The sequence below is a fragment of the Delphinapterus leucas genome, chromosome 16, assembly GCF_059928025.1.
Source record: "Delphinapterus leucas isolate spDelLeu-1000000601 "Yukka" chromosome 16, BTC_Dleu_Yukka2, whole genome shotgun sequence".
Taxonomy (NCBI): Eukaryota; Metazoa; Chordata; class Mammalia; order Artiodactyla; family Monodontidae; genus Delphinapterus; species Delphinapterus leucas.
Genome location: NC_143144.1, coordinates 23,616,628 through 23,639,420, shown reverse-complemented (window position 1 = coordinate 23,639,420; position 22,793 = coordinate 23,616,628). Strand labels below are relative to the sequence as shown.

At 37.5% G+C, this 22,793-nt stretch overlaps 1 protein-coding gene across 4 annotated transcripts in view; it reads left to right on the top strand.

Annotated features, from left to right (window-relative positions):
• Positions 1-21,978, top strand: part of DNA2 (DNA replication helicase/nuclease 2) — a 59,912-nt gene extending 37,934 nt beyond the window's left edge. For 3 of the 4 annotated variants that reach the window (XM_089897556.1, XM_089897555.1, XM_089897558.1), the window contains 12 exons: positions 964-1,158; positions 2,695-2,925; positions 5,946-6,062; positions 6,147-6,256; positions 6,916-7,030; positions 7,668-7,887; positions 13,757-13,950; positions 14,043-14,132; positions 14,215-14,419; positions 15,920-16,009; positions 16,601-16,783; positions 18,902-19,709. In XM_089897556.1, the coding sequence (XP_089753682.1) occupies positions 964-1,158; positions 2,695-2,925; positions 5,946-6,062; positions 6,147-6,256; positions 6,916-7,030; positions 7,668-7,887; positions 13,757-13,950; positions 14,043-14,132; positions 14,215-14,419; positions 15,920-16,009; positions 16,601-16,783; positions 18,902-19,096 (1,945 nt within the window). In that variant the 3' untranslated portion in view covers positions 19,097-19,709. Of the gene's footprint in view, positions 1-963; positions 1,159-2,694; positions 2,926-5,945; positions 6,063-6,146; positions 6,257-6,915; positions 7,031-7,667; positions 7,888-13,756; positions 13,951-14,042; positions 14,133-14,214; positions 14,420-15,919; positions 16,010-16,600; positions 16,784-18,901 lie in introns of all 4 variants that reach the window. The other variant, XM_089897559.1, reaches the window with a different exon arrangement.
• The last annotated feature ends 815 nt before the right edge of the window (positions 21,979-22,793 follow it).

Here is a 22,793-nt window from a genome sequence, read left to right as displayed (position 1 = left end):
GGGAAGTTTATTAGCTGTCTTGTAAGCAATCATATGTATTTACACCTTCATAGCCAGTGAGAGTTTTGGAGGAAACAAGAAGGTAGTTAGATGTAAATTCAGACTAGGAAACAAGATCAAATCAGAACCGAAGTTCTAAATCAGCCTGAAAATTCACATAAAGGAGTTTTAAAAGTACAGTTGACCCTTGAACAACACTGGGGTTGGGGGTGGCAACCCTCCCTGCAGTTGAAAATCTTAGTATAACTTATAGATGGCCCTCCATATACGAGATTCCTCCACATTCCTGTATTTAGCCAACCTCAGATCATTTAGTACTGTAGTATTTACTATTGAAAAAAGTCCATGTATAAGTGGACCCATAGAGTTCAGTCCCATGTTATTCAAGGGCCAACTGTATTGTATCAAAAGATCTCTTAATGGCAGAGACCATGAACCATGGGAAATCTGGGCCTATAGTACAAGCATATATTTTTGAACTCTTAAGTTTTACTCTCCATGTTTTGTATGCTATCCTACAATGTATTTGTTTCTATATAAAAATTCAAAATTAATATTGAGCAAAATTGATACTTCACATGGTTCTCCATGTTTTTATGTTGACTTTCTTAATGGCACAGAGCTGGATGTACAAATACTGTGATTTTGAGAAATGCAGTCCTACCGAAAGCCGAAACTTGCTACATATAGGAATGAAGACTGGGCTATAACGAAACTTCAGCACTTGTTAGGGGAACAGTCATTCAAGGCAAAATAATGCAGTATTGAGTTTCTAGGGCATTTTGTTTTGTAAAAAGCCATTTGGCTTATGAAATGTTGAAATGACTTTAAAAGAAAATTAGGGGCTGTGGTTATAAGTTATGATGATTATCATATATGTGTATTTATTTTAGAAATACCTCATTTCATAACCAGCCAGTGAAATGTTTCATATGCATCTCTGACTTGGAGCTTTATCTTTAGAGCGGTTGAACAACAGATGGATGACAGTTCAGTCCCGACCAGCATGCAGCCCAAAATAAAAGAAGAAACCCAGCATCTAAAACTTACACACTTAGAGTATTTCAGCCTTTGGTGTCTTATGTTAACCCTGGAGTCACAGTCAAAGCATAATAAAAAAAATTACCAAACTATATGGTTAACGCCTGCTTCAGATATGTAAGTGGTCCATTTAATACAGTAAAACTTCAGTAATTTGGATTAGCCAGTGGTATGAAATTTGTAATTCATGACAAATAGAGGTTATGTAGCATGTTAAAGCCATGCAGTTTCGTATATTCATGCCAACTCCAGATGGCTGTCAGTGAATTGTTTGTAAGTAGAGCACCATTGTTATTTTCAGTAGATTAAATATACCTCGGGACTTCTCCGGCGGTCCAGTGGTTAAGACTCTGCGCTTCCACTCCTTAGGGTGTGGGGCGGGCGGACGACTAAGATCCCGCATGCCATGTGGCACCGCCAAAATAGATAAATACACAAATACATAAATAAATAAACCTCAAGAAATCTTACTTAAAAAATTACTAGTGAAATTAAATCCTTTTTCATCAGTGAAAAGACTATAAACTTGAGTATATCATAAGGTGAATTTTAGCGTATTGGTACAGTGGAAATTAATGAAGTTTTACTTAATATTTTAAATACTAGCATTTTGAAAGTCTTTATTTTTGTAAGTTTTGATAGAGATTCACATTTTCTAAAGTGGGTCAATATTGTATTTTGTGAGATCTGTTCTTTTACAAGTTACTTGTAAAGTTATAACTTTCTATATCTTTGCAATAGTATATTTCTTTATGTAATATTTAGTTGCTTTTGATCCATCTCTTTCTTTCCAGAATGAATATTGATAATAATGTGACTTTAGACCTTAGATTTTTATTTCCTTAATACTAGACTTTAACACAAGGCACCATTACAGTGGAGAAAGTTTGTCGTTTTCAACAGACTACATAAGTACAGTGAATACGTTCAGTGTACGCGCCAGCAAGCTTCTCTAGTATAATAGTAATGCCTGAGAGATTGTAAATGCTTAATGCTTACTTCTAAGGCAGTGGACTTATCAATTTGCTTGCCATTGTTTTAGTAACAATAATTATAAATTCTCTTATAAACACTAAAGAAATACGTTACTACTTTCTTCACTTCAGGTTCAGAGTCAGGTTACTACGATTTGTCTTCTGTAGTGTTATATGTGTATCAGCACAGGAGGTGGGGTGTCAGTCAAGAATCAAAGTGCTGATATGCAAGTTGTTCAGAAATCTCAGGGACTTCCCTGGTGGTCCAGTGGTTAAGAATTCGCCTTCCAACGCAGGGGATTTGGGTTCAATCCCTGGTCTGGGAACTAAGATCCCACATGCCTCAGGACAACTAAGCCTGAGCACTCTAGAGCCCGCGTGCCACAACTAAGACCTGATGAAGCCAAATAAATAAATAAATATTTAACAAAAACAAATCCCAGACTGTGGGTGCAACAAGGGAGGTGCTCCCTAGCACCTGTCTAGAGATCTGGTGATGAGAGATTTTCTTTTTTTTTTTTTTTTGGCCTTGTTGAATGCATGCAGGATCTTAGTTCCCTGACCAGGGATCAAACCTGTGCCCCCTGCAGTGGAAGCATGAGTCTTAACCACTGGACTGCCAGGGAAGTCCTGAGAGATTATTTTAAAACTAATTTCTCTTTTTCTTTCTCTCTCATAGGGAGGAGAGTGGCAGCTGCATTGGGAACCTGATTAGAACAGAACATGTAAAGACAGTTTGTGATGGACAATATTTACATAATTTCCAACATAAAAATGGTGTCATGCCTGTCACAAACCTAATGGCAGGTGACAGAATTATTTTAAGTGGAGAAGACAGGACATTGTTTGCTTTGTCTAGGGGGTACATGAAGGAGATTAACATGACAACTGTAACCTGTTTATTAGACAGGTAATGAAATGTTCCCTTTTTGGGTGGGGGGGGTAAAGCTTTATTGATATGTAAACATATACCATATGGTTCATCCATTTAAAGTGTATAATTCAGTGATGTTTAGTATATTCACAGAGCTGTGCAGTCAGCACTAAAATCAATTTTGGACCATATTCATCACCCTCAAAAGACTCCCTGTATCCTGTAGTCACTCCCCCTGCCCTAGGCAACCACCAATTCCCTTTCTCTCTTTATAGATTTGCCTCTTCTGAACATTTCACATAAATGGGATCATACAATATGTGGTCTTTTGTGACTGGCTTTTTTCACTTAGCGTACTGTTTTTGAGGTTCGTCTTCATGTAGTGGCATGTACCAGTACTCCATGCCTTTTAAAAAAATTTTAGATAAAATTCACATAACATAAAATTAACCATTAACCATTTTAAATTTAGAGTTCAGTGGCATTTAGCAATTATCCAACTGCTAAACTTTTGTTTAATACATTACATTCCATAGTGCTAATGTGGACGTAATCTTATCAGATTCTCACAACCATGTGTACAGCAGGCAGGACAGATGCCCTGTGTTGACTGTAAAGCTTATTTCTCCTTCTTAGCACTCTGGGCACTCACCGTTTCATTCTCTCCTTTTTTTTAAATATCTTATTTTTATAATTTTATTATTGTTATTATTTTTATTATTTTTTATCTGCGTTGGGTCTTTGTTGCTGCGTGTGGGCTTTCTCTAGTTGCGGCGTGTGGGCTTCTCATTGCGGTAGCTTCTCTTGTGGCGAAGCACGGGCTCTAGGTGCGTGGGCTTCAGTAGTTGTGGCACGCGGGCTCTAGAGCGCAGGCTCAGTAATTGTGGCACACGGGCTTAGTTGCTTCGTGGCATGTGGGATCTTCCCAGATCAGGGATTGAACCCGTGTCCCCTGCGTTGGCAGGTGGATTCTTAACCACTGTACCACCAGGGAAGCCCTCCTTTTTTTAAAGAAGATGCTTTTTTCCATTTATAGTTGTAAATACTTTATATTTATAAAGTATAAGTTAAAACAAAGTGAGTTAATTTAATAATATTAATAGAAAAGTCGGTATGAAAATTTGTGGTAGAAACTAATATCCATATTTGTTAATATCCATATTCCCAGGCTTCCCTGGTGGCGCAGTGGTTGAGAGTCTGCCTGCCGATGCAGGGGACACAGGTTCGTGCCTCGGTCTGGGAAGATCCCACATGCCGCAGAATGGCTGGGCCTGTGAGCCATGGCCACTGACCCTGCGTGTCCGGAGGCTGTGCTCCGCAACGGGAGAGGCCACAACAGTGAGAGGCCCGCGTACCGCAAAAAAAAAAAAAAAAAAAAATCCATATTCCCTTCTTCGTGGACCCCCAGCCTTTCTTGCATTTAAGTGCTGGCATGCGTCACATTTCTTAGTGGATGGAGATCAGTAATTGGGATGCAGTGGAAATGTCCAGGCTTGCTCTCTGCTAATCAGTAATCCTAGTTAAGCCATAACCAGTCCTAGCCTAGCTTTCATGATATTGGAGTATCAGCTGTGATATTTCTGTTGTTTCTTAGGAATCCCTGCAGTCAGTCCTTTGAGGTGTTTATTTGGCACCTAACATGTATTACGTGCTTTGTAAACCCTTGAGGAACTCATAGTCTTGTGGGTAACAAATAAATAAATATGTTTTTGGTCTAATATGACAAGTGTTTGGATTGATGGGAACACAGAGGAGAGGCATTTAACCCAGTTTTAGGAGGCTCAGGGAAGGCTTTGTGAAAAAGGTCATTCCAGATCTTCACCCTGTGGGTGAATAAATTAGCCTGATGAAGCAGTGTGAGAGGAGTATATCAAACAGAGGGAACAGGGTGTGGAAAGACCTGATGGTATGAAGTGGAGTGTTCAGGAAAGTACAGGTAATAATTAGTTTCTGGAATGTAAAAGATAAAGAAGGGAATGATTGGAGAGGTCAGGTCATAGAAGGTCTTATGTACCATATTAAGAAGTTTTGACTTTACTTTTTCAGATGTACTGAAGAGTTTTAAACAGAAGAATGATAATAATCAGATTTGCATTTTTTTGTGGATGCACTGTGGAGAATAGAGTTAATTAACGGAGGCAAAACTGAAAGCCGAGAAGTCAGGCATCTGTTGTAGTGGCCCAGGCTTGAGGTGATTGAGGGCAGGGTAGTTTTGACAGAGAAGGTGGAATGACTTTGAGAAGTATTTAGAAAGTAAAACTGTCTGACATGGGATCCTGATCGAGTGTGCAGGGTTGGAAGAGAGTGAGGGAGAGTGAAGGATCAAGACAGCTGTGTGGATGCAAGAGCCATTAATTGAGGTCAGGACCACAGAAGAAGGATCGGGTTCAGCAGGAATAAAGAGTTGTTCAGTTTTGAAAAATTGAACTTTCATAGCCTGGGTTTTAACTAAGTGGAAATAAATATCTTGCTGCTTGCTGGATATCCAAACCTGAAGCTTGGGTGAGAAACAGGGTGGGAGAGGAATGTGAGGTCAGGCCTGAAGATGTAGAGTTGGGATTTAGACCCACGTGGGGGCATGGGACCAGAGGAAAAATGACAAGAAAGAAGAGTACACAGGACCAGGGAGGGGACCTAGGGAACATCATGGTTTAGGGGCTGATAGAGGAGTGGGAGAAGCTGTCGGGAAAGAGACCTGTACTCCAGGCTGGAGGAGGGAGGAGCCATATGCTTAGGATCCTTCTGGGGTGGTGAGCCCAGGCTGAATTGCCCAGGTCGAACTTGCCCAGGTCCAAGTGAGTTGTTAGCAAATGTTGTAGGTTCCCGATTATTAACTGCTTTGACTTTGGTGCCTTGTGCCTTCCCCTTCTCCCTTTTCCCACCAATCCAGGGCCTCATCCTGTCTCTGGTTGGCAAGTATGTATTAGGGGCTGGTAGCCATTTTAATAGCAATTCTGGCTCATTTACTCTTTTAGCAGACAGCAGCGTATTTCTTATACAGACCCACTGACTATGTTAAATGAAAAACATTCATGTACGTCTGTTTTCTGTTTTAGGAACTTGTCAGGACTCCCAGAATCAACTTTGTTCAGATTGGACCAGGAAGAAAAACATTGTAATATAGATACCCCATTAGGAAATCTTTCTAAACTGATGGAAAATACTTATGCCAGGTTTGTAACAATAAATGAATCTGAATTTTGCTCCACTTTCCTAAGGAACATGGAGTAAAAAAAAAGCTTTTTTTTTCTTTTCAGTCAAAAACTTCGAGATTTAATCATTGACTTTCGCGAACCGCAGTTTATATCCTACCTCAGTTCTGTTCTTCCACATGATGCAAAGGACACAGTTGCCTGCATTCTAAAAGGTATGTTATAATCAGCGTGTCTGCATCCATTAATTTTTCTTGGTTCTATTTATAATTTAATCTATATTATAGTCTAGCATTTTAATACTTTTAAAAAAAAATAAATTTATTTATTTATTTTTGGCTGAGTTGGGTCTATTGTTGCTGTACACAGGCTTTCTCTAGCTGCGGCTAGCTGGGGGCTACTCTTTGTTGCGGTGCATGGGCTTCTCATTGCTGTGTCTTCTCTTGTTGCGGAGCATGGGCTCTAGGCGCCTGGGCTTCAGTAGTTTTGGCACACGGGCTCAGTAGTTGTGGCTTGTGAGCTCTAGAGCACAGGCTCAGTAGCTGTGGTGCATGGGCTTAGTTGCTCCGCGTCATGTAGGATCTTCCCAGACCAGGGCTTGAACCCGTGTCCCCTGCATTGGCAGGTGGATTCTTAACCACTGCGCCACCAGGGAAGTCCTTTAATAATTTATAAACTTGTAATTACAACTTTTAGACAGCATCTCTTTGGAATTAGTTTACCTGTGACCTTTACGGTCACCATGATATTTCCTTACTTTGAAAAGATGTATTGAAGAACAGACTAGAATAGAGTCAGCTTTTCTTGTAAAATAGTTAAGGTGCTCAGTGAAATTCAACACTCTTTTTCCTGTTATTTTTAAATTTAAATGTAGGTTTGAATAAGCCTCAAAGGCAAGCCATGAAAAAGGTACTTCTTTCAAAAGACTACACCCTCATCGTGGGTATGCCTGGAACAGGAAAAACAACTACAATATGTACTCTTGTAAGGTTATTATTCTTTTGCTTAGAAACTGAATATTTAAATCAGCTTCTCCTTGGTTCAAAGAATGTGATATTGGATATAAAAAGGGCTGAATTTTAAGTCAAAATGCCTTTATTTCAAACTAAAAGTGACATGAGAAATAGAAAACCTAAATTACCAATAGTTGTGATCACCTTGTAGATATCTTGCATGTAAGATTGTCTAAAATCTCTTGCTGTTGTTGTTATATGTATGTTTTCCTTCCCTTTAAAAAATGATAAGTTGTACAGAGGCGGTTGAAATAGAGTTTTCTTGAATTTTTTTTTCATGTCAGTAAATTACTGAGCAGTCTTAGAATAAATCATAATGATGGCAGCAAATATTTATTGACTGATACTGTGTGCCAGGCACTAGTCAAAGTGTATTTGTATTCAATTTTATTATGACATAATGTATTATTAACATATCATTAATAACATAATAATGCCATGTTTTTTTCATAAAACATTTTGGCTATATAGTTTTTTAAAAAGTTACTTGGCTCAGCTCTTAGATATGCTTCCTATTAAGTTTTCTAATTCTATTCAAAAAATATAAATGTTAAAAATTACCGGGAGTTAAAAGTAATGCTGTTTTCCTTTCTTTTATTCATTATTAGGTAAGAATTCTCTATGCCTGTGGTTTTAGTGTTTTGTTGACCAGCTATACACACTCGGCTGTTGACAATATTCTTTTGAAGTTAGCAAAGTTTAAAATTGGATTTTTGCGCTTGGGTCAGACTCAGAAGGTACATCCAGATATCCAGAAATTTACAGAGGAGGATATTTGCAGATCAAAATCCATTAGATCCTTAGCTCTTCTAGAAGAACTCTACAATAGTCAAGTAAGTACAATTATTGTATAATAATACTGACAGTAATTTTTGTAGCCAGAATGAGGGGAGAAATGGTACGTTGGGAAATTTAATTGCATTGACCAAATTTGCACCTGATAAATTTATATAAACCACAGGACCAGTTTATGAGTTTATAGTTTGTTCTTTGCTTCTGAACTGAAATACGGTTTCTGGTTTATTATTCAGGGCTCCCATCTTCTAGTTTAAAATATCCTAGTAAAAGAAAACTCTATTTCTATCTACTCACACTTCTGACACTGACTACGTGGAGTTAGTGCAGACTCCACAGGTTAAGGACTCAGTCCCACAAGACTGCCCCCTACTTCAGTTCTCAATTGCGAGTTCAAACCTCCTGTGCCCAGCTTGGGGGTTCCTGTGTCCTCCTCCTTGGATTCTATAATTTGCTAGAATGGCTCACAGAACTCAAGAAAGTCAGCTCATTAGCATAAACTCAGGTATGATTAAAAGGGACTTATGAATAACGAAAGATGTTCCCCTCACCCCAGCAATCAGGGAATTCCAAGGGTTTTAGGAGCTCTGGGTCAAGAACCAGAAGGAAGACCAAATGTGTATTTCTTATTATATTATAGTGTCACACCTAGAAAACTAATAATCAGGATTTTTTAGTGAGTTTGTATTAGACGTAATGGTATATGAATAGTCTTGTGATAGGTATTTTTAGGCTTTGATATAGAACCTAATTTTTATTTATTGTCTGTATGTATTTTTACTGGAAAGTCTTAACTGATATTTTTGTCTTAAAAATTATCTAAAATAGATTTTAATAGACTATTCTTACAACTCTTTTGTCTAATATCTATCCCAATTATTGAAAAATTTTGAAGTGGCTAAGATGTATGTCTGATTTACTTTTTTAAATTAAAAGTTTTTATTTTGAGGTAATTATAGATTCACATACAGTAGTCAGAAATAATACAGGGAGATTATGTATACCCTTTGCCCAGTAGTAACATTTTACAAAACTAAAGTAAAAATCACAAGGATATTGACAGTGATACAGTCTACATACAGAATAGTTCCATTACCACAAGGATCACTCTCGTTGTACTTTTATAACTATGCCCACTTCTTTCCTGCCTACTCATTCCTTGACCCCTGATAACAACTTTTCTGTTTTCCATTTCTACAGTTTTGTCGTTTCAAGAATGTTATATAAGTGGAAATATATGTTATCAAACAAAAGTTCGTGTGCCAGACACACAGTGAGCCCAAACAAACTGAAACATCAGAGTTTGGAGCAGAGAAATGTTTATTGCAGGGCCAAGCAAGGAGACCAGGCAGCTCGTGCTCAAAAACCTCAAACTCTTTTCAGGGAGAAGTTTTTATAGGCAAAATTTGGGGTGAGGGCTGCAGGGTGTGTATCTTTCTTCTGGTTGGTTGGTGGTGAGGTAACAGGGTGGTGCTCCAGGAATCTTGTGCTCAGCCTGAAGTTACTATCCTCCACCTGGGTGCCGGCCTTATTTCCTGCAGAAGACCTCAAGGGAGTGGGGGAGGGACAAATTGGGAGATGGGATTGACATATACATACTACTATATATAAAATAGGTGACTAATAAGGACCTACTGTATAGCACAGGGAACCCAATACTCTGTAATGGCCTATATGGGAAAAGAATCTAAAAAACAGTGGATATATGTATAACTGATTCACTTTGCTGTACAGCAGAAACGAACACAACATTGTAAATCAACTATACTGCACTAAAAATTAAAAAAAAAAAAGAACTCAAAGATATTTGTAACCTATATTCCTTGAGGAAGAACCAGGATCCTTCTTTAATCCCTGCACTATAGTTTCTTGATTGTTCCTCCTTTGTTTCTGCATCCCCTATTTCCCTGATTAGTAGCTGTTTGAATATGCCCTTTGGAACTCTGGGAAGATCGAGGAGGCTGAAGCCTTTATCCTTCAAATAAGAAATGGGGGACCCGGAAACTCTTTTGTTCCTAGGAGGGCCCCACAAGGTCCTGCTTGGTTTCACATACAGTATGTAATCTTTTGGGATTGGTGTTTTTCACTTAGCCTAATGCTCTGTAGATTCAGATTGTTACATGTATCAATCAGTAGTTTGCTCCTTTTTATTGGTGAGTATTGTTCCATAGTATGGATGCGCCACAATTTGTTTAACCATTCACCCATTGGAAAACATCTGGATTGTTTGCAGTTTTGGGCTATTACGAATAAAGCTGCTATAGACATTCATGTATAGGGTTTTGTGTGAACGTAAGTCTTCATATCTCTGGGATCAATGCTCAGGGGTCCAGTGTCTGAGTCATTTGGTAGTTGCATGTTTAGTTTTAAAAAAATCTACCAAACTGTTTTCTAAAGAAGCTATAACATTTTACATTCCCACCAGCAAAGTGTGAGTGATCCTTGTCAGCATTTGGTGGTGGTAACTATTTTTCATCTTGGCCATTCTGATAGGTGTATAGTGATATACAAAGTGAGAATGTCTCAACTTCCCCTTCATTCCTGAAGGGTAGTTTTGCTAGTTATAGGATTCTGGGTAAATATGTAATTCTTTTCTTTTATACTGGGAAAATATTCTGCCATTTTCTTCTGGCTTCTGTGGTTTCTGATGAGAAATATGCTGACCTTTGAATTGGAATGTTTTTCCTTATAGCAAGGTGGTGTTTACCTGGGCTCCTTTTCAGAATTTTTTCTTTTCTTTAGTTTTTAGAATTTTAATTATGATATGTCTTGTAGTGGATTTTTTTCTATCATGTTTGGAGTTTTCCCAGCTTATTGAATCTATAGATTTAATGTCTCTTGCCAAACTTGGGACATTTTTAGCCATGATTTCTTCTAGTGCTTTTTCAGCCCCTCCCTCTTTCTTTTCTGCTAGGACTGTGAAGACATGAATGGTGGATCCTTTATGTCCTGCAGGTCCATGAGGCTCTGTGTAGTTTTTGTTTTTTCAGTCTATTTCTGTCTGTTATTCAGACTGTATAATTTCTATTTTTCTATGTCTTTGTTCACTGATTCTTTTCTCTGTCCCTTGCTGTTGAGCCTATTCCATGATTTAAAAATTCTAATTATTCTAGTTTCAGTTCTAAAATTTCCATTTGGTTCTTCTTTTTACCTTCTGTTTCTTTGCCAAGACTTTTATTTTCTTGAGATTTTATATCTTTTTCTTTTCATTCAAGTGTGTTCATAATTGTTCATTGAAACATTCTTATCATGGCTGCTTTAAAATCTTTGTCATGTAATTCTAACATCACTGTCATCTATTGATTGTCTTATATTCATTCAGTTTGAGATATTTCTGGTTCTATATATAACGAGTGATTTTTGATGAAATCTGAACATTTTTGTATTGTGTTATTTAAAACTGCTGTTTTAGCTCGCTTCTCTAACACTACCCTGGTAGGGCAAGAGTGTATGCCACCTCATTATTGCCAGCTGGGAGCTGAAGTCCAGGATCCTTACTTGGCTTCTTTTAATGCAGAAGGTGACAGGCTTCTCATTACTGTTGGATAGGGGTGGAAGGAAGTCTAGGCTCCCCACGCAGTCTCCACTACATTGCCGGGTGAGGGTTACTACCAGCCAAGAGGGATGAAAATCCTGGCTTGACCTCTCTGACACCACCCTGGCAAGGTATTGGGGTGCCTTATTCCAGCCTCAGGCAGGTGGAAGTCTAGGATCCCCCCTTGACCTTTGCTGGCATTGGTAGGGGGGCAAGGCCATAATTTTTTGTTTTTTTAGAGTTTCTAAAATCTTTATTAGATTGAACATGTGTTTTTTTTTTTCTTTTCCTTTATGGTTTATTACAGGATGTTGTATATAGTTCCCTGTGCATACAGTAGGACCTTGTTATTTCTCTGTTTTATATATAGTAGTGCATATCTGTTAATCCTACGCTCCTAATTTATCCCTCCAGCCACCCTTTCCCCTTTGGTAACCGTAAGTTTGTTTTCTATGTCTGTGAGTCTGTTTCTGTTTTGTAAATAATTTCATTTGTATCATTTTTTTAGATTCCACATGTAAATGATATCATATGATATTTGTCTTTCTCTCTTTCTGGCTTACTTCACTTAGTATGAAATCTAGATCCATCCATGTTGCTGCAGATGGCATTATTTCATTTTTTATGGCTGAGTAATATTCCATTGTATACATATACCACATCTTTATCCATTCATCTGTCGATGGATATTTAGGTTGTTTCCATGTCTTGGTTATTGTAAATAGCGCTGCGATGAACATAAGGGTGCATGTATGTTTTCAAATTAGAGTTTTCTCCAGATATATGCCCAGGAGTGGGATTGCTGGATCATATGGTGACTCCATTTTTAGTTTTTAAAGGAACCTCCATACTATTCTCCACAGTGGCTGCACCAATTTACATTCCTACCAATGGTGTGTGTGTGGGGGGTTCCTTTTCTCCACACCCTCGCTAGCATTTATTATTTATTATTTGTAGACTTTTTAATGATGTCTATTCTGATCTGTGTGGTGGTACTTCGTTGTAGTTTTGATTTGTGTTTCTCTAATAATTAGCGATGTTGAGCATCTTTTCATGTGCCTGTTGGCCATCTGTATGTCTTCTTTAGAGAAATGTCTATTTAGGTCTTCTGCCCACTTTTTTTTTTTTTTTAATAAAGGAGATGTAGTTCTTTTTTTAAAAAAATTAAATTAATTAGCTTATTTATTTTTAGCTGTGTCAAGTCTTAGTTGTGACATGCAGGATCTTCGTTGCAGTGTGCGGGATCTTTCGTTGTGGCGCACAGGCTCTTCGTTGTGGTGTGCGGGCTTCTCTCTAGTTGCCGCGTTCGGTCTTCTTTCTAGTTGTGGCACGTAGGCTCTCAAGTTGAGGCACGTGGGCTCAGTAGTTGTAGCGTGCGGGCTTAGTTGCCCCTCAGCATGTGGGATCTTAGTTCCCTGACCCGGGATCAATGCGGTGTCCCCTGCATTGTATGGCGGATTCTTTACCACTGGACCACCAGGGAAGTCCCTTCTGCCCAGTTTTTGATTGGGTTGTTTGTTTTTTTGTTATTGAGTTGTATAAGCTGTTTGTATATTTTGGAAATTAAGCCCTTGTTGTTCGCATCATTTGCAGATATTTTCTCCCCATCTGTAGGTTGTCTTTTTGTTTTATTTATGGTTTTCTGTGCTGTGAAAAAGCTTATAAATTTGATTAGGTCCCATTTATTTTTGTTTTTTTATTTCTATTGAGGCCATAGTTTTTTATGTAGTGTTTGGCTAGAGTTGAGTGATTATTGTATAAGTTTTCTGTCTGCTAGGCTATCCCTTTCCTGTTCTTTTGGCTTTTGTTGGAACTTCTTTTGGTCTGCATACATTGGCATTCCTGTGTTCCTAGTCTTATCAGCTCCAAATCTGGGATATGTGAGGCAAAAGGAAAACCCAGGGAACTGTGGTGTTCCTCGTGTCCCAAGGTTCCTAGCTGGTCTACCTTTTCTCCGCCTTTCAGTCTTTATGTTTATAGTTTTATATTTATATAATGTCCAGGGTTTTTCATTGTACTTTGTGGGAGGAGTAGGGAAAAGTACTCCATCTTCCCAGAAGTAAAGTCCTGGTTGACGTTAAAAAAATAAATTCATTAACTTACTGCCTCTTGAATGGTTCCGATTTCCATTTTGAAATATCGAAATTTGAGCATTGTTATAGTGTCTGGAAAATTAACTTGATTTTTAAAAATTTATAGTAAAAAATTAAAATTTTTTGTATGCTCTATGTGTTTCTGCAATCATATTGGGGGATTCCTGTTTTGGGGGACAAAGAGTTCTTTTTTGATCTTTTAATTTCAAAAATGGGAAAAACAAGGTATATTTCTTGGACATATTAAATAACTGATCTATTTTCCCTATTTGTTTTTAGCTTATAGTTGCAACAACATGTATGGGAGTAAACCATCCCATATTTTCTCGTAAAACTTTTGATTTTTGTATAGTGGATGAAGCCTCTCAAATTAGCCAACCAGTTTGCCTAGGGCCACTTTTTTTTTCACGGAGATTTGTGTTGGTGGGGGATCATCAGCAGCTTCCTCCCCTGGTACTAAACTGCGAAGCAAGGTAAGCAGACATTGAGGTTTCAATTTTAAACTAGGTTCTTTTTAAGGGACAGTTTCAGTACACTGATAAGCCTGAACTGGATTTGTTGACAGAGCTCTTGGCATGAGTGAAAGCTTATTCAAGAGGCTGGAACAGAATAAGAATGCTGTCGTACAGTTAACCGTGCAGTACAGAATGAACAGGTATTTGTAACAGTGTCAGCTACGAGTGATTTTTGTATTTGTGTTCATCACTAAAACTAAAATTATTTTGTAATTCCCTTAGCAAAATTATGTCCTTAAGTAATAAACTGACATACGAAGGAAAGCTGGAGTGTGGATCAGACAAAGTGGCCAATGCAGTGATAAACCTACCTAACTTTAAAGATGTAAAGCTGGAACTGGAGTTTTATGCTGATTATTCTGAAAATCCTTGGCTTGTTGAAGTTTTCGAGCCAAAAAGTCCTGTTTGTTTCCTTAACACAGACAAGGTAAAAAACAAACATTTTCTTTAGTTTTTCTCCTTTTGCTCTGTTATTTGTATTCCTCAGTTTTCAGTAGCGATTGCTTCCTTAGAGCTTATCAGTTAAAACTAGTGTACTTCTTGTACTTTAACACAAAAGAATCTTTTCTTTCTATAGACTCACTGTCTTTGGGAGGTTTATTCTGGTGATTGATAGATGTCAAAATTGACTTTTGAAGTCAGAAAGGCAGAAAGTGAACTCAACTGTATAATTACATTTCCGATAAAAGAAATTGGCATTGATATTGTCAAAGGTCTGGGTTTACAAATGGACAGCAGATAGGATAAATTGATGTCCTTTTGATGATCTTTTTTAAAAAAACAGACTTTATTTTCTAGAGCAGTTTTAGGTCCACAGCAAAACTGAGCTAAAAGTACAGAGATTTCCCATATATCTCCTCCCCCCACCATATGCATCTAAAGATCTCTTTGCAAATCTGTCATTAAACAAAAAATCTGCACAAGGACTTTAAATGACTTGAGTCTTATTTCTGAGAACTAAGAACAAAGTTTTGACCCTATGTTCCTACAGTTTGTTTTATATAGTGCTTCTCATTATTGATTTGGAAGTCTATATAAGTTCAAATAAAAATATAATGACCAATTATATGTATGCATGTTATTCTCAAATAGGTGTATCTCTTGTTATCAAGATGGTGGAGCCAGCTGGTTGCTAAAAATAGGGCCTTACCATGTGTGTACCATGGTGGGATTTTCATTCTCTTGGACATTGCCTTAGTGTTTCAGGATGAAGAATTAACACCTAGGCTCTGGGATATTTAGTCACATAAACTGATCTCACAAATGACTGCTTTTATAAACCACAACTCTAATTTATTAGTTATAATTTACCATTTTTTAACCTCACCAGTGATATTTCAGAGTCTTTTTTGCTACTCACATTTCCTCTTTCTTGGCATCAGGATTCCAAATAAGTTGTATTAAAATTAATCAAGGTTACTAAGGAATGATGTAGGAGCAAAACAATCCTTTGAAAGTTCTACTAGGTATGGTAGAAACTGGGGAACCTTATCGCTCCATTATTTGTATGAAAATCAACAAGAAAATGGAAAGGGCACAGATATTAGAGCCAGATCTAAGTTTGAATCCTAGTGCCATGATTTATTGTGAGGCTTGGGCAGGCTACTCATCTCTTCTGACCTTTGATTCCTATAAAATGGGGGGTAACACAGTAAAGTTTGTGAAGCCCAGTGTATGGTCGGCTTTCATAGAGATTTTAGTCTGAACTCTATGTAGCGTGTTTAAGATGGGTTGCCTCTGGGTGGCTTTCTGAAAGTGACTAATATCATTCATTTTTGTTAATTCTTTTACCTTCAACTTTAAGATGAAGATATTTTTCATCTGTTTCCACATGTGGTAGTACCATCTCTATGGCCACCTGTGTACTGACAGTACTCTTAACTTCAGAGATTGTTTTGCAAGCAGGATGCGTATTTTTTCTATTTAGGTTCCAGCACCAGAACAAGTTGAAATGGGAGGTGTCAGTAATATAACAGAAGCCAAACTCGTTGTTTTCCTGACCTCAATTTTTATTAAGGTAACATAGAATTTAATTTTGAGGGCTAATTAATATTAAGGTGCAGAGTAATAGAATATTAGAATGCAAGGAACTTTAGATCTGAAGTTAACTTTTGTTTATTAAGATAGAGGAATGAAGGCTGATTGTTTTTATTTTGAGAACATTTATCTAAGACGTAATTTTTTATACAGTAATGGCATTTTGAGTTTCCATTTAGGATAACTTTGTAACATCAGATAATTCTGATTGTTTCAATTTAGTGCTGAAGTCAGTATGATTGGCAATTGGAAACCTCTGGTGTAAGGGATAGCAGAAAGTAAAATGTATTTCTTTTTTTGGTATGGCAACACTGTTTTGGTGGCATACAAACCATTATACTGCCATGAACTTCTAAATAACAAGGGAACAATGTTTGAGGAAATTATTTCATTTCAGGAAATGTGGATATGGCCTTAGAGTGAACTCAATAATTGTATTTAGTCCTTGTGATAGGAACATGTATTATAAACATCAATTGGGCACATTATGTAAACATTTAATAAATTTAGTAAAGCTTAAATAACAAAAGTCAGGATTTTTTCACTTTAAATTGTGTTCTTTTCTGTTTAGGCTGGTTGTAATCCCTCTGATATTGGTATCATTGCACCATACCGGCAACAGTTAAAAGTCATCAATGATTTATTGGCACATTCTTCTCTTGGGATGGTCGAAGTTAATACAGTAGACAAATACCAAGGAAGAGACAAAAGTATCATTCTAGTATCTTTTGTTAGAAGTAATGAAGATGGAACTGTGAGTTAATTGTATTTTCTGCTTTGTTGTCTGATTTGTATTTTATATTTGTTTGGGACATTATTTACCTCTCTTTTTTTATTTTCCTCTCTCTTTTTTAATTGTGGTAAAAAACACATAACATAAAAATCACCTTCTTAACTATCTTTTAATGTACAATTCACAAGTATTAAGTATATTTACAGTGTGTGCAACACATCTCCAGAACGTTTTCATTTTGCAAAACAAATTCTATACCCATGAGCAATTCCCTAATTCCCACTCTCTTCTTTCCCTGGCAATCACTTTCTGTCTCTGTGAATTTGACAGAATTTTATGAATTCTGTGAATTTTCCATATAAGTGGAATCATACGGTATTTGTCCTTTTGTAAGTGGCTTATTTCACTTATCATAATGTCCTCAGGGTTCATCCGTGTTGTAGCATGTGTCAGAATTTCCTTCCTTTTAAAGGCTGAATATTATTCCACTGCATGTATATACCACATTTTGTTTATCCATTTATCCATCAGTGGACATTTGGGTTGCTTCTACCTCTTGATTATCGTGTTTGGAGCATTTTAAACATATAGGCTTCCCTAGATATACTTTCAAATTTATAGATAATTCCAGGCTTTGTTTTGTTTTTTTGCATTTTTATCTCCCCTTGACTCATTTTTCTTGACTATGTGATAGCTTCATATGGTTTTTAAGATACATGCAGTAGAGGGACTTGCCTCGTCATCCAGTGGTTAAGACTCCACACTTCCAATTCAGGGGCTGTGGGTTTGATCCCTGGTCAGCGAACTAAGATCCCACATGCCACGCTGTGCAGCCAAAAATAAATAAATGAAATAAAATACACATAGTAGAAAGTCTCCCTTCTTCCCGGTTCCTCTACTTAGTTCTTACCCTCAGAGATAATCACATGTTTGGTTTTTTGTTTTTGTTTTTTTGGTAACCTTCTACGTTTCTTTAAGCATATGCTTAAAGATATGAATCAGTATTCATATTTCCCTCCTTTTTTGCACAAAAGGTAATATATACACTATTCTGGACTTTGCTTTTTCCACTTGACAGCTTGGAGATCTTTCCATGTCATTACACAGAGATTTCATTCTGTTCTTACAGATGCATAGTTTTCTACTGTGTATATGGGTCACGGTATATTTAACCACTCCTCTGAGTCTTCTACTATGACGAGTTTCTATTACTGTTAAAAAACAATGCTACACTGGGGCTTCCCTGGTGGCATGGTGGTTAAGAATCCACCTGCCAATGCAGGGGACCACGGGTTCGACCCCTGGTCTGGGAAGATCCCACATGCCATGGAGCAACTAAGCCCATGTGCCACAACTACTGAGACTGCGCTCTAGAGCCCGTGAGCCACAACTACTGAAGCCCGTGTGCCACAGCTACTGAAGCCTGCGCGCCTAGAGCCTGCTCCACAACAAGAGAAGCCACCACAATGGGAAGCCCTCACACCGCAACAAAGAGTAGCCTTGCTCGCCACAACTAGAGAAAGCCTGTGCACAGCAAAGGAAGACTCAACACAGCCAATAAATAAATAAAATCTATTAAAAAGAATTTTTTTTAAAAAGAAACAGAGAGCTTGTTTCATAGATATTTAAAAAAAAATGCTACACTGAGTGGAGATAACTTCAATTCTTTTTTTTAAAAAAAATATTTATTTATTTGGCGGAGCTGGGTCTTAGTTGCGGCACTTGGGATCTTCATTGCTGGGTGCAGGATCTTTAGTTGCGGCATGTGGGCTCCTAGTTGTGGTATGCGGGATCTAGTTCCCCGACCAGGGATTGAACCCGGGCCCCCTGCATTGGGAGCACGGAGTCTTAACCACTGGTCCACCAGGGAAGTCCTAACTTCAATTCTGTATTATATATATTTAATATTTTAAAATTTTTAGTATATTTTTATTATATGTATTTAATAATTTTAAATTATGGCTAGGATATCATACCCACGATAAAATACTTGAAGTTGGCACTGTGGGCAAGTTTTTCCAACTGTCTGGATTTTAAATGTGTTGATGAATCTTTTTTGCAGTATATGTTTTTGAAAACTGCTCAAAAAACTCAAATAAATAAGAAAACTCAAAGAAAGAAAATTACAATTTCTTTCAGCTTGGTGAACTATTGAAAGATTGGCGGCGTCTTAATGTTGCTATAACCAGAGCCAAACATAAGCTGATTCTCCTGGGATGTGTGCCCTCACTAAACCGCTATCCTCCTTTGGGGAAGCTACTTTATCATCTAAACTCAGAAAAATTAATATCCTTTTTGTTTTATATATGGTCACATTTGATTGTGCTATTGTGAGTACTTCATTTATGTATTTGTATAAACTAAAACTCGGTGTCTCGTGTTTTCCATGGGCATATTTCAAAAGATCTGATTCTGCAAAGGAAAGAGAGAAAACAAATCACAGGAAGTAATTTTAAGCAAAAAGTGAAATAATGAACGTGGTGGTGAAGGATAGTTTGTGAAATGAGAAGGGGGAAAAAAAGGGACTTGATTATTTGCCTTAGGAACAGGGTGCATGTTTCCTAGAATACATCTAGGAAAACTGGTTATCCCTTCTGGTTCCTCTCCCCTCAATTTATAACCTTTTAAAAAAAAAATCTAGGACAAAGTATTATATTTAAAAATGGAGATTATTACTTGTCATACTGTATTAATAGATTATTTTAAAAATAGGTCATCTCTTTAAAAAATTATATGTAGGTCTCAGGCTAATAAGATATGTAAACCATATTGCTTAAGTATATTATTATCCATAGAGTGCCATAAAAATCTTTACAATTTTTTTAGCAGCCCTGTAAACCAAATTACAGAATGTTAGATAATAATGTCATATATGTTTTTATGTAATTCCACATTGTGTTAAATATATCTTCCTTAATTTATTTTACATCATTGATCTTCCATCAGGAGAACATGAAAGTCTTTGTCATATATTGGGTGATTTTCAAAGAAGATAAAGCACTGTTTTCCTTGCTTTTTCCAAACCATCATGATCTTCTCTAACTGTTGCCTATTTATAATTCGGATATGCTGTAAAATCAGTGCCTGGTTACACTGTGAAGATAACTTTTATCCCAAGGGTAAGAAATGATGTAAATATACTCTTTCAGAGTTCCAGTTTTTTTGTTTTATTTATTTTTTGGTATAACCTTGTTAAGCATAAAGTTCTATTACCATACAAAATTTAACATAGTATTTTTTTAGTACAGGTGAACCAAAACTGAAAAGTCTAAATTTATAGGTATTATAAATGTGGTTTTGTATGATCTAGAGTTTGATAAATTTCTACCACCTTTTAAAGCTGGGATGAATTTTTCAATCTGAGGCTTAAACCTTTAAGTCTAAATTTTCAAGATTAATTTGATCTTTTAGATTTTTAATCATATTTTGTTTATTCGAAAGATTAGGTAAGAAAATTGATTGCTTTTGTCATTTAAGGACAATCTTGTGATGATGAGAACATAAGTAAGACGTTTTTCTGTATTTTGAGGTCCCTGATTCAAAGGCCATTCTGCTGGTTTTTTTCCTGACTTTTGCTTTCTCCTATCAGAGATGTTTTCACTTTAAACCTAGTCTTTTAAATTATCACTGATAAATGTATTATTTCCAGTTAATTTCTGATTCTCCTTACTCTCCCACTTGTTATTTTCACTTTTCAGTATTCTAGTGAAAGGAAATAATTCCTACTGTTCTTTTGAGAAGAAATTTTGTTTGCTGAATTGATGACAAATTAAAAAGGTGTATTCCTATTTTCACTTATTCATGTTCATATGCCCCTTAGTTTTAGGGCATTTCTCAATTTTCTCTTCTGGTATAAAAATGTTTTGTAAAACAGTTACCTCAAAGTGCTTGATTACTTATATTGTGACCAATTTTAACCTTAGTGTATCCATCTTTGGCAGGGAGATCTCTCACTTCTCTCAAATGTTTTCTTTTTAATGAATGTTAAGTATGTTAAAAATTGCTGCCTCTACCTCACATGTTTTAAAGAAATTATTACTTGAAGATTTTATTAAATAAATTGTTCTCTTACTGTTAGATCTTACAGTGTCAATTATTAATACTAAATAATAATTAAGTTCAGGGTTGTCCACAATTTTTTCCAGTGTTGAGAACTGAAATATTGATAATGCTCTAAAGCTGAAACCAAGGAGTGTTGACATTATAAAGAGATTTATGAAGGACACACAGGATGGAGTTGATCATGGAGATACTATGGATTAGACAGGAAAAACTAGGAAGTTTACAGAGATAAGGCTTAAATATTGGTTAGATATTCCTGGGAGTGAGATGAATAATGTAAATTCTTTTGGTTCCATCAGTGGTTGCTTTACAGATTTGTATGGCCTGCAAAGCCCTGTGGAAGAAGAGCCCTGGGAGGGGTTCCATGTTTCTTGTCATTTGGGATTCTGTCTTTTTTTTTTTTTTTTTTTTTTGCGGTACGCGGGCCTCTCACTGTTGTGGCCTCTCCCGTTGCAGAGCACAGGCTCCGGACGCGCAGGCCCAGCGGCCATGGCTCACGGGCCCAGCTGCTCCACAGCATGTGGGATCTTCCCGGACCAGGGCACGAACCCGTGTCCCCTGCATCAGCAGGCAGACTCTCAACCACTGCGCCACCAGGGAAGCCCTGGGACTCTGTCTTGATTACAAGAGTCTAGCCACTTAGTTGAAAGAGTTAGGATTCGTCTTTTATATATAAGATGCTGTGAGTTGGAGGCTTGGGGTGAGCTGTAAGTTAAACCCAGACTGGGCCATCAAATTGCTAATAGTGCAGTTTAAGTATGACATCCACGCCAAGGACTAAGACAGCAGTGGCTACCAGTCTCTAATGTTATTGGGCAGTCACTTTGTGCAGGTCCAGATCAAAAGCATCATTAGCCTAGACAAGGTCTTCCTTATAGTGTAAAGCCAGGATGTGATGACAGTGTAGCCATTCCAGTGGCCCCATTCCTGAAAATCAGTTCAGAGTTCCTGCCTCCTTACCTCTCTTGCTGCCTCCTCTGATTCCTTTCTTCCTCGTCTCTCACTCTCTAGAGACGGGTCTTTCCCAGAGCTCTGTGTTTGGTCTGGTCCTGTTCTCCCTCCTTGGACAGTCACTGCCTCCAACCATGACCTATGTAGCTGTTTACCAAATCTGTATACCCCGCCATGTCTTCTGAATTCTAGTTATATCTGTGTTCCAGCTCCTGCCTTCAGAGTCTTCTGTGAGCACTTCCGAGTCAGCACATACAAAATGTAAATTTCCATCTTCATCTAATGCCTTCCTCTGTAATCTCTATTTCTGTCAAGGACACCATCTACCTCACATTTTCTGAGTTCGAAAGTCTTGGCATAATTTTCTTTCTTTAAATTTTTTTTTTCTAATTATAGAGTAGTACATGATTTTAGTGAGAATTTCAAACACTACAAATTTTAGAAAATTAAATTTCTTTGTAATCTTATCATTTAGTTATAACTACTGGTAGTTTGGTGTATGATAATCTGGACTGGTGCTTAAGAATAAAAATTGCCAGAACCACAACAAGAAACACATTTTGCATCATGACTCAGCATGAACATATGTACGTGCGTGCACCTTAAACAGTACTTTAACAAAATATTTACCCTTTTTATATGTGATATACCCTAATATTTTCCACTATTCCATTAAAAGCAAAGCTGGTTGCGGGGCTTCCCTGGTGGCGCAGTGGTTAAGAATTTGCCTGCCAGTGCAGGGGACACGGGTTTGAGCCCAGATCCGGGAAGATTCCACATGCCACGGAGCAACTAAGCCCGTGCACCACAACTACTGAGCCTGCGCTCTAGAGCCCGCAAGCCACAACTGCTGAGCCCGTGCGCCACAACTACTGAGTCTGTGCTCTATAGAGCCCGTGTGCCACAACTACTGAATCCCGCGCACCTAGAGCCCGTGCTCCGCAGCAAGAGAAGCCACCGCAATGAAGAAGCTCGTGCGCCACAACAAAGAGTAGCCCCCGCTCGCCACAACTAGAGA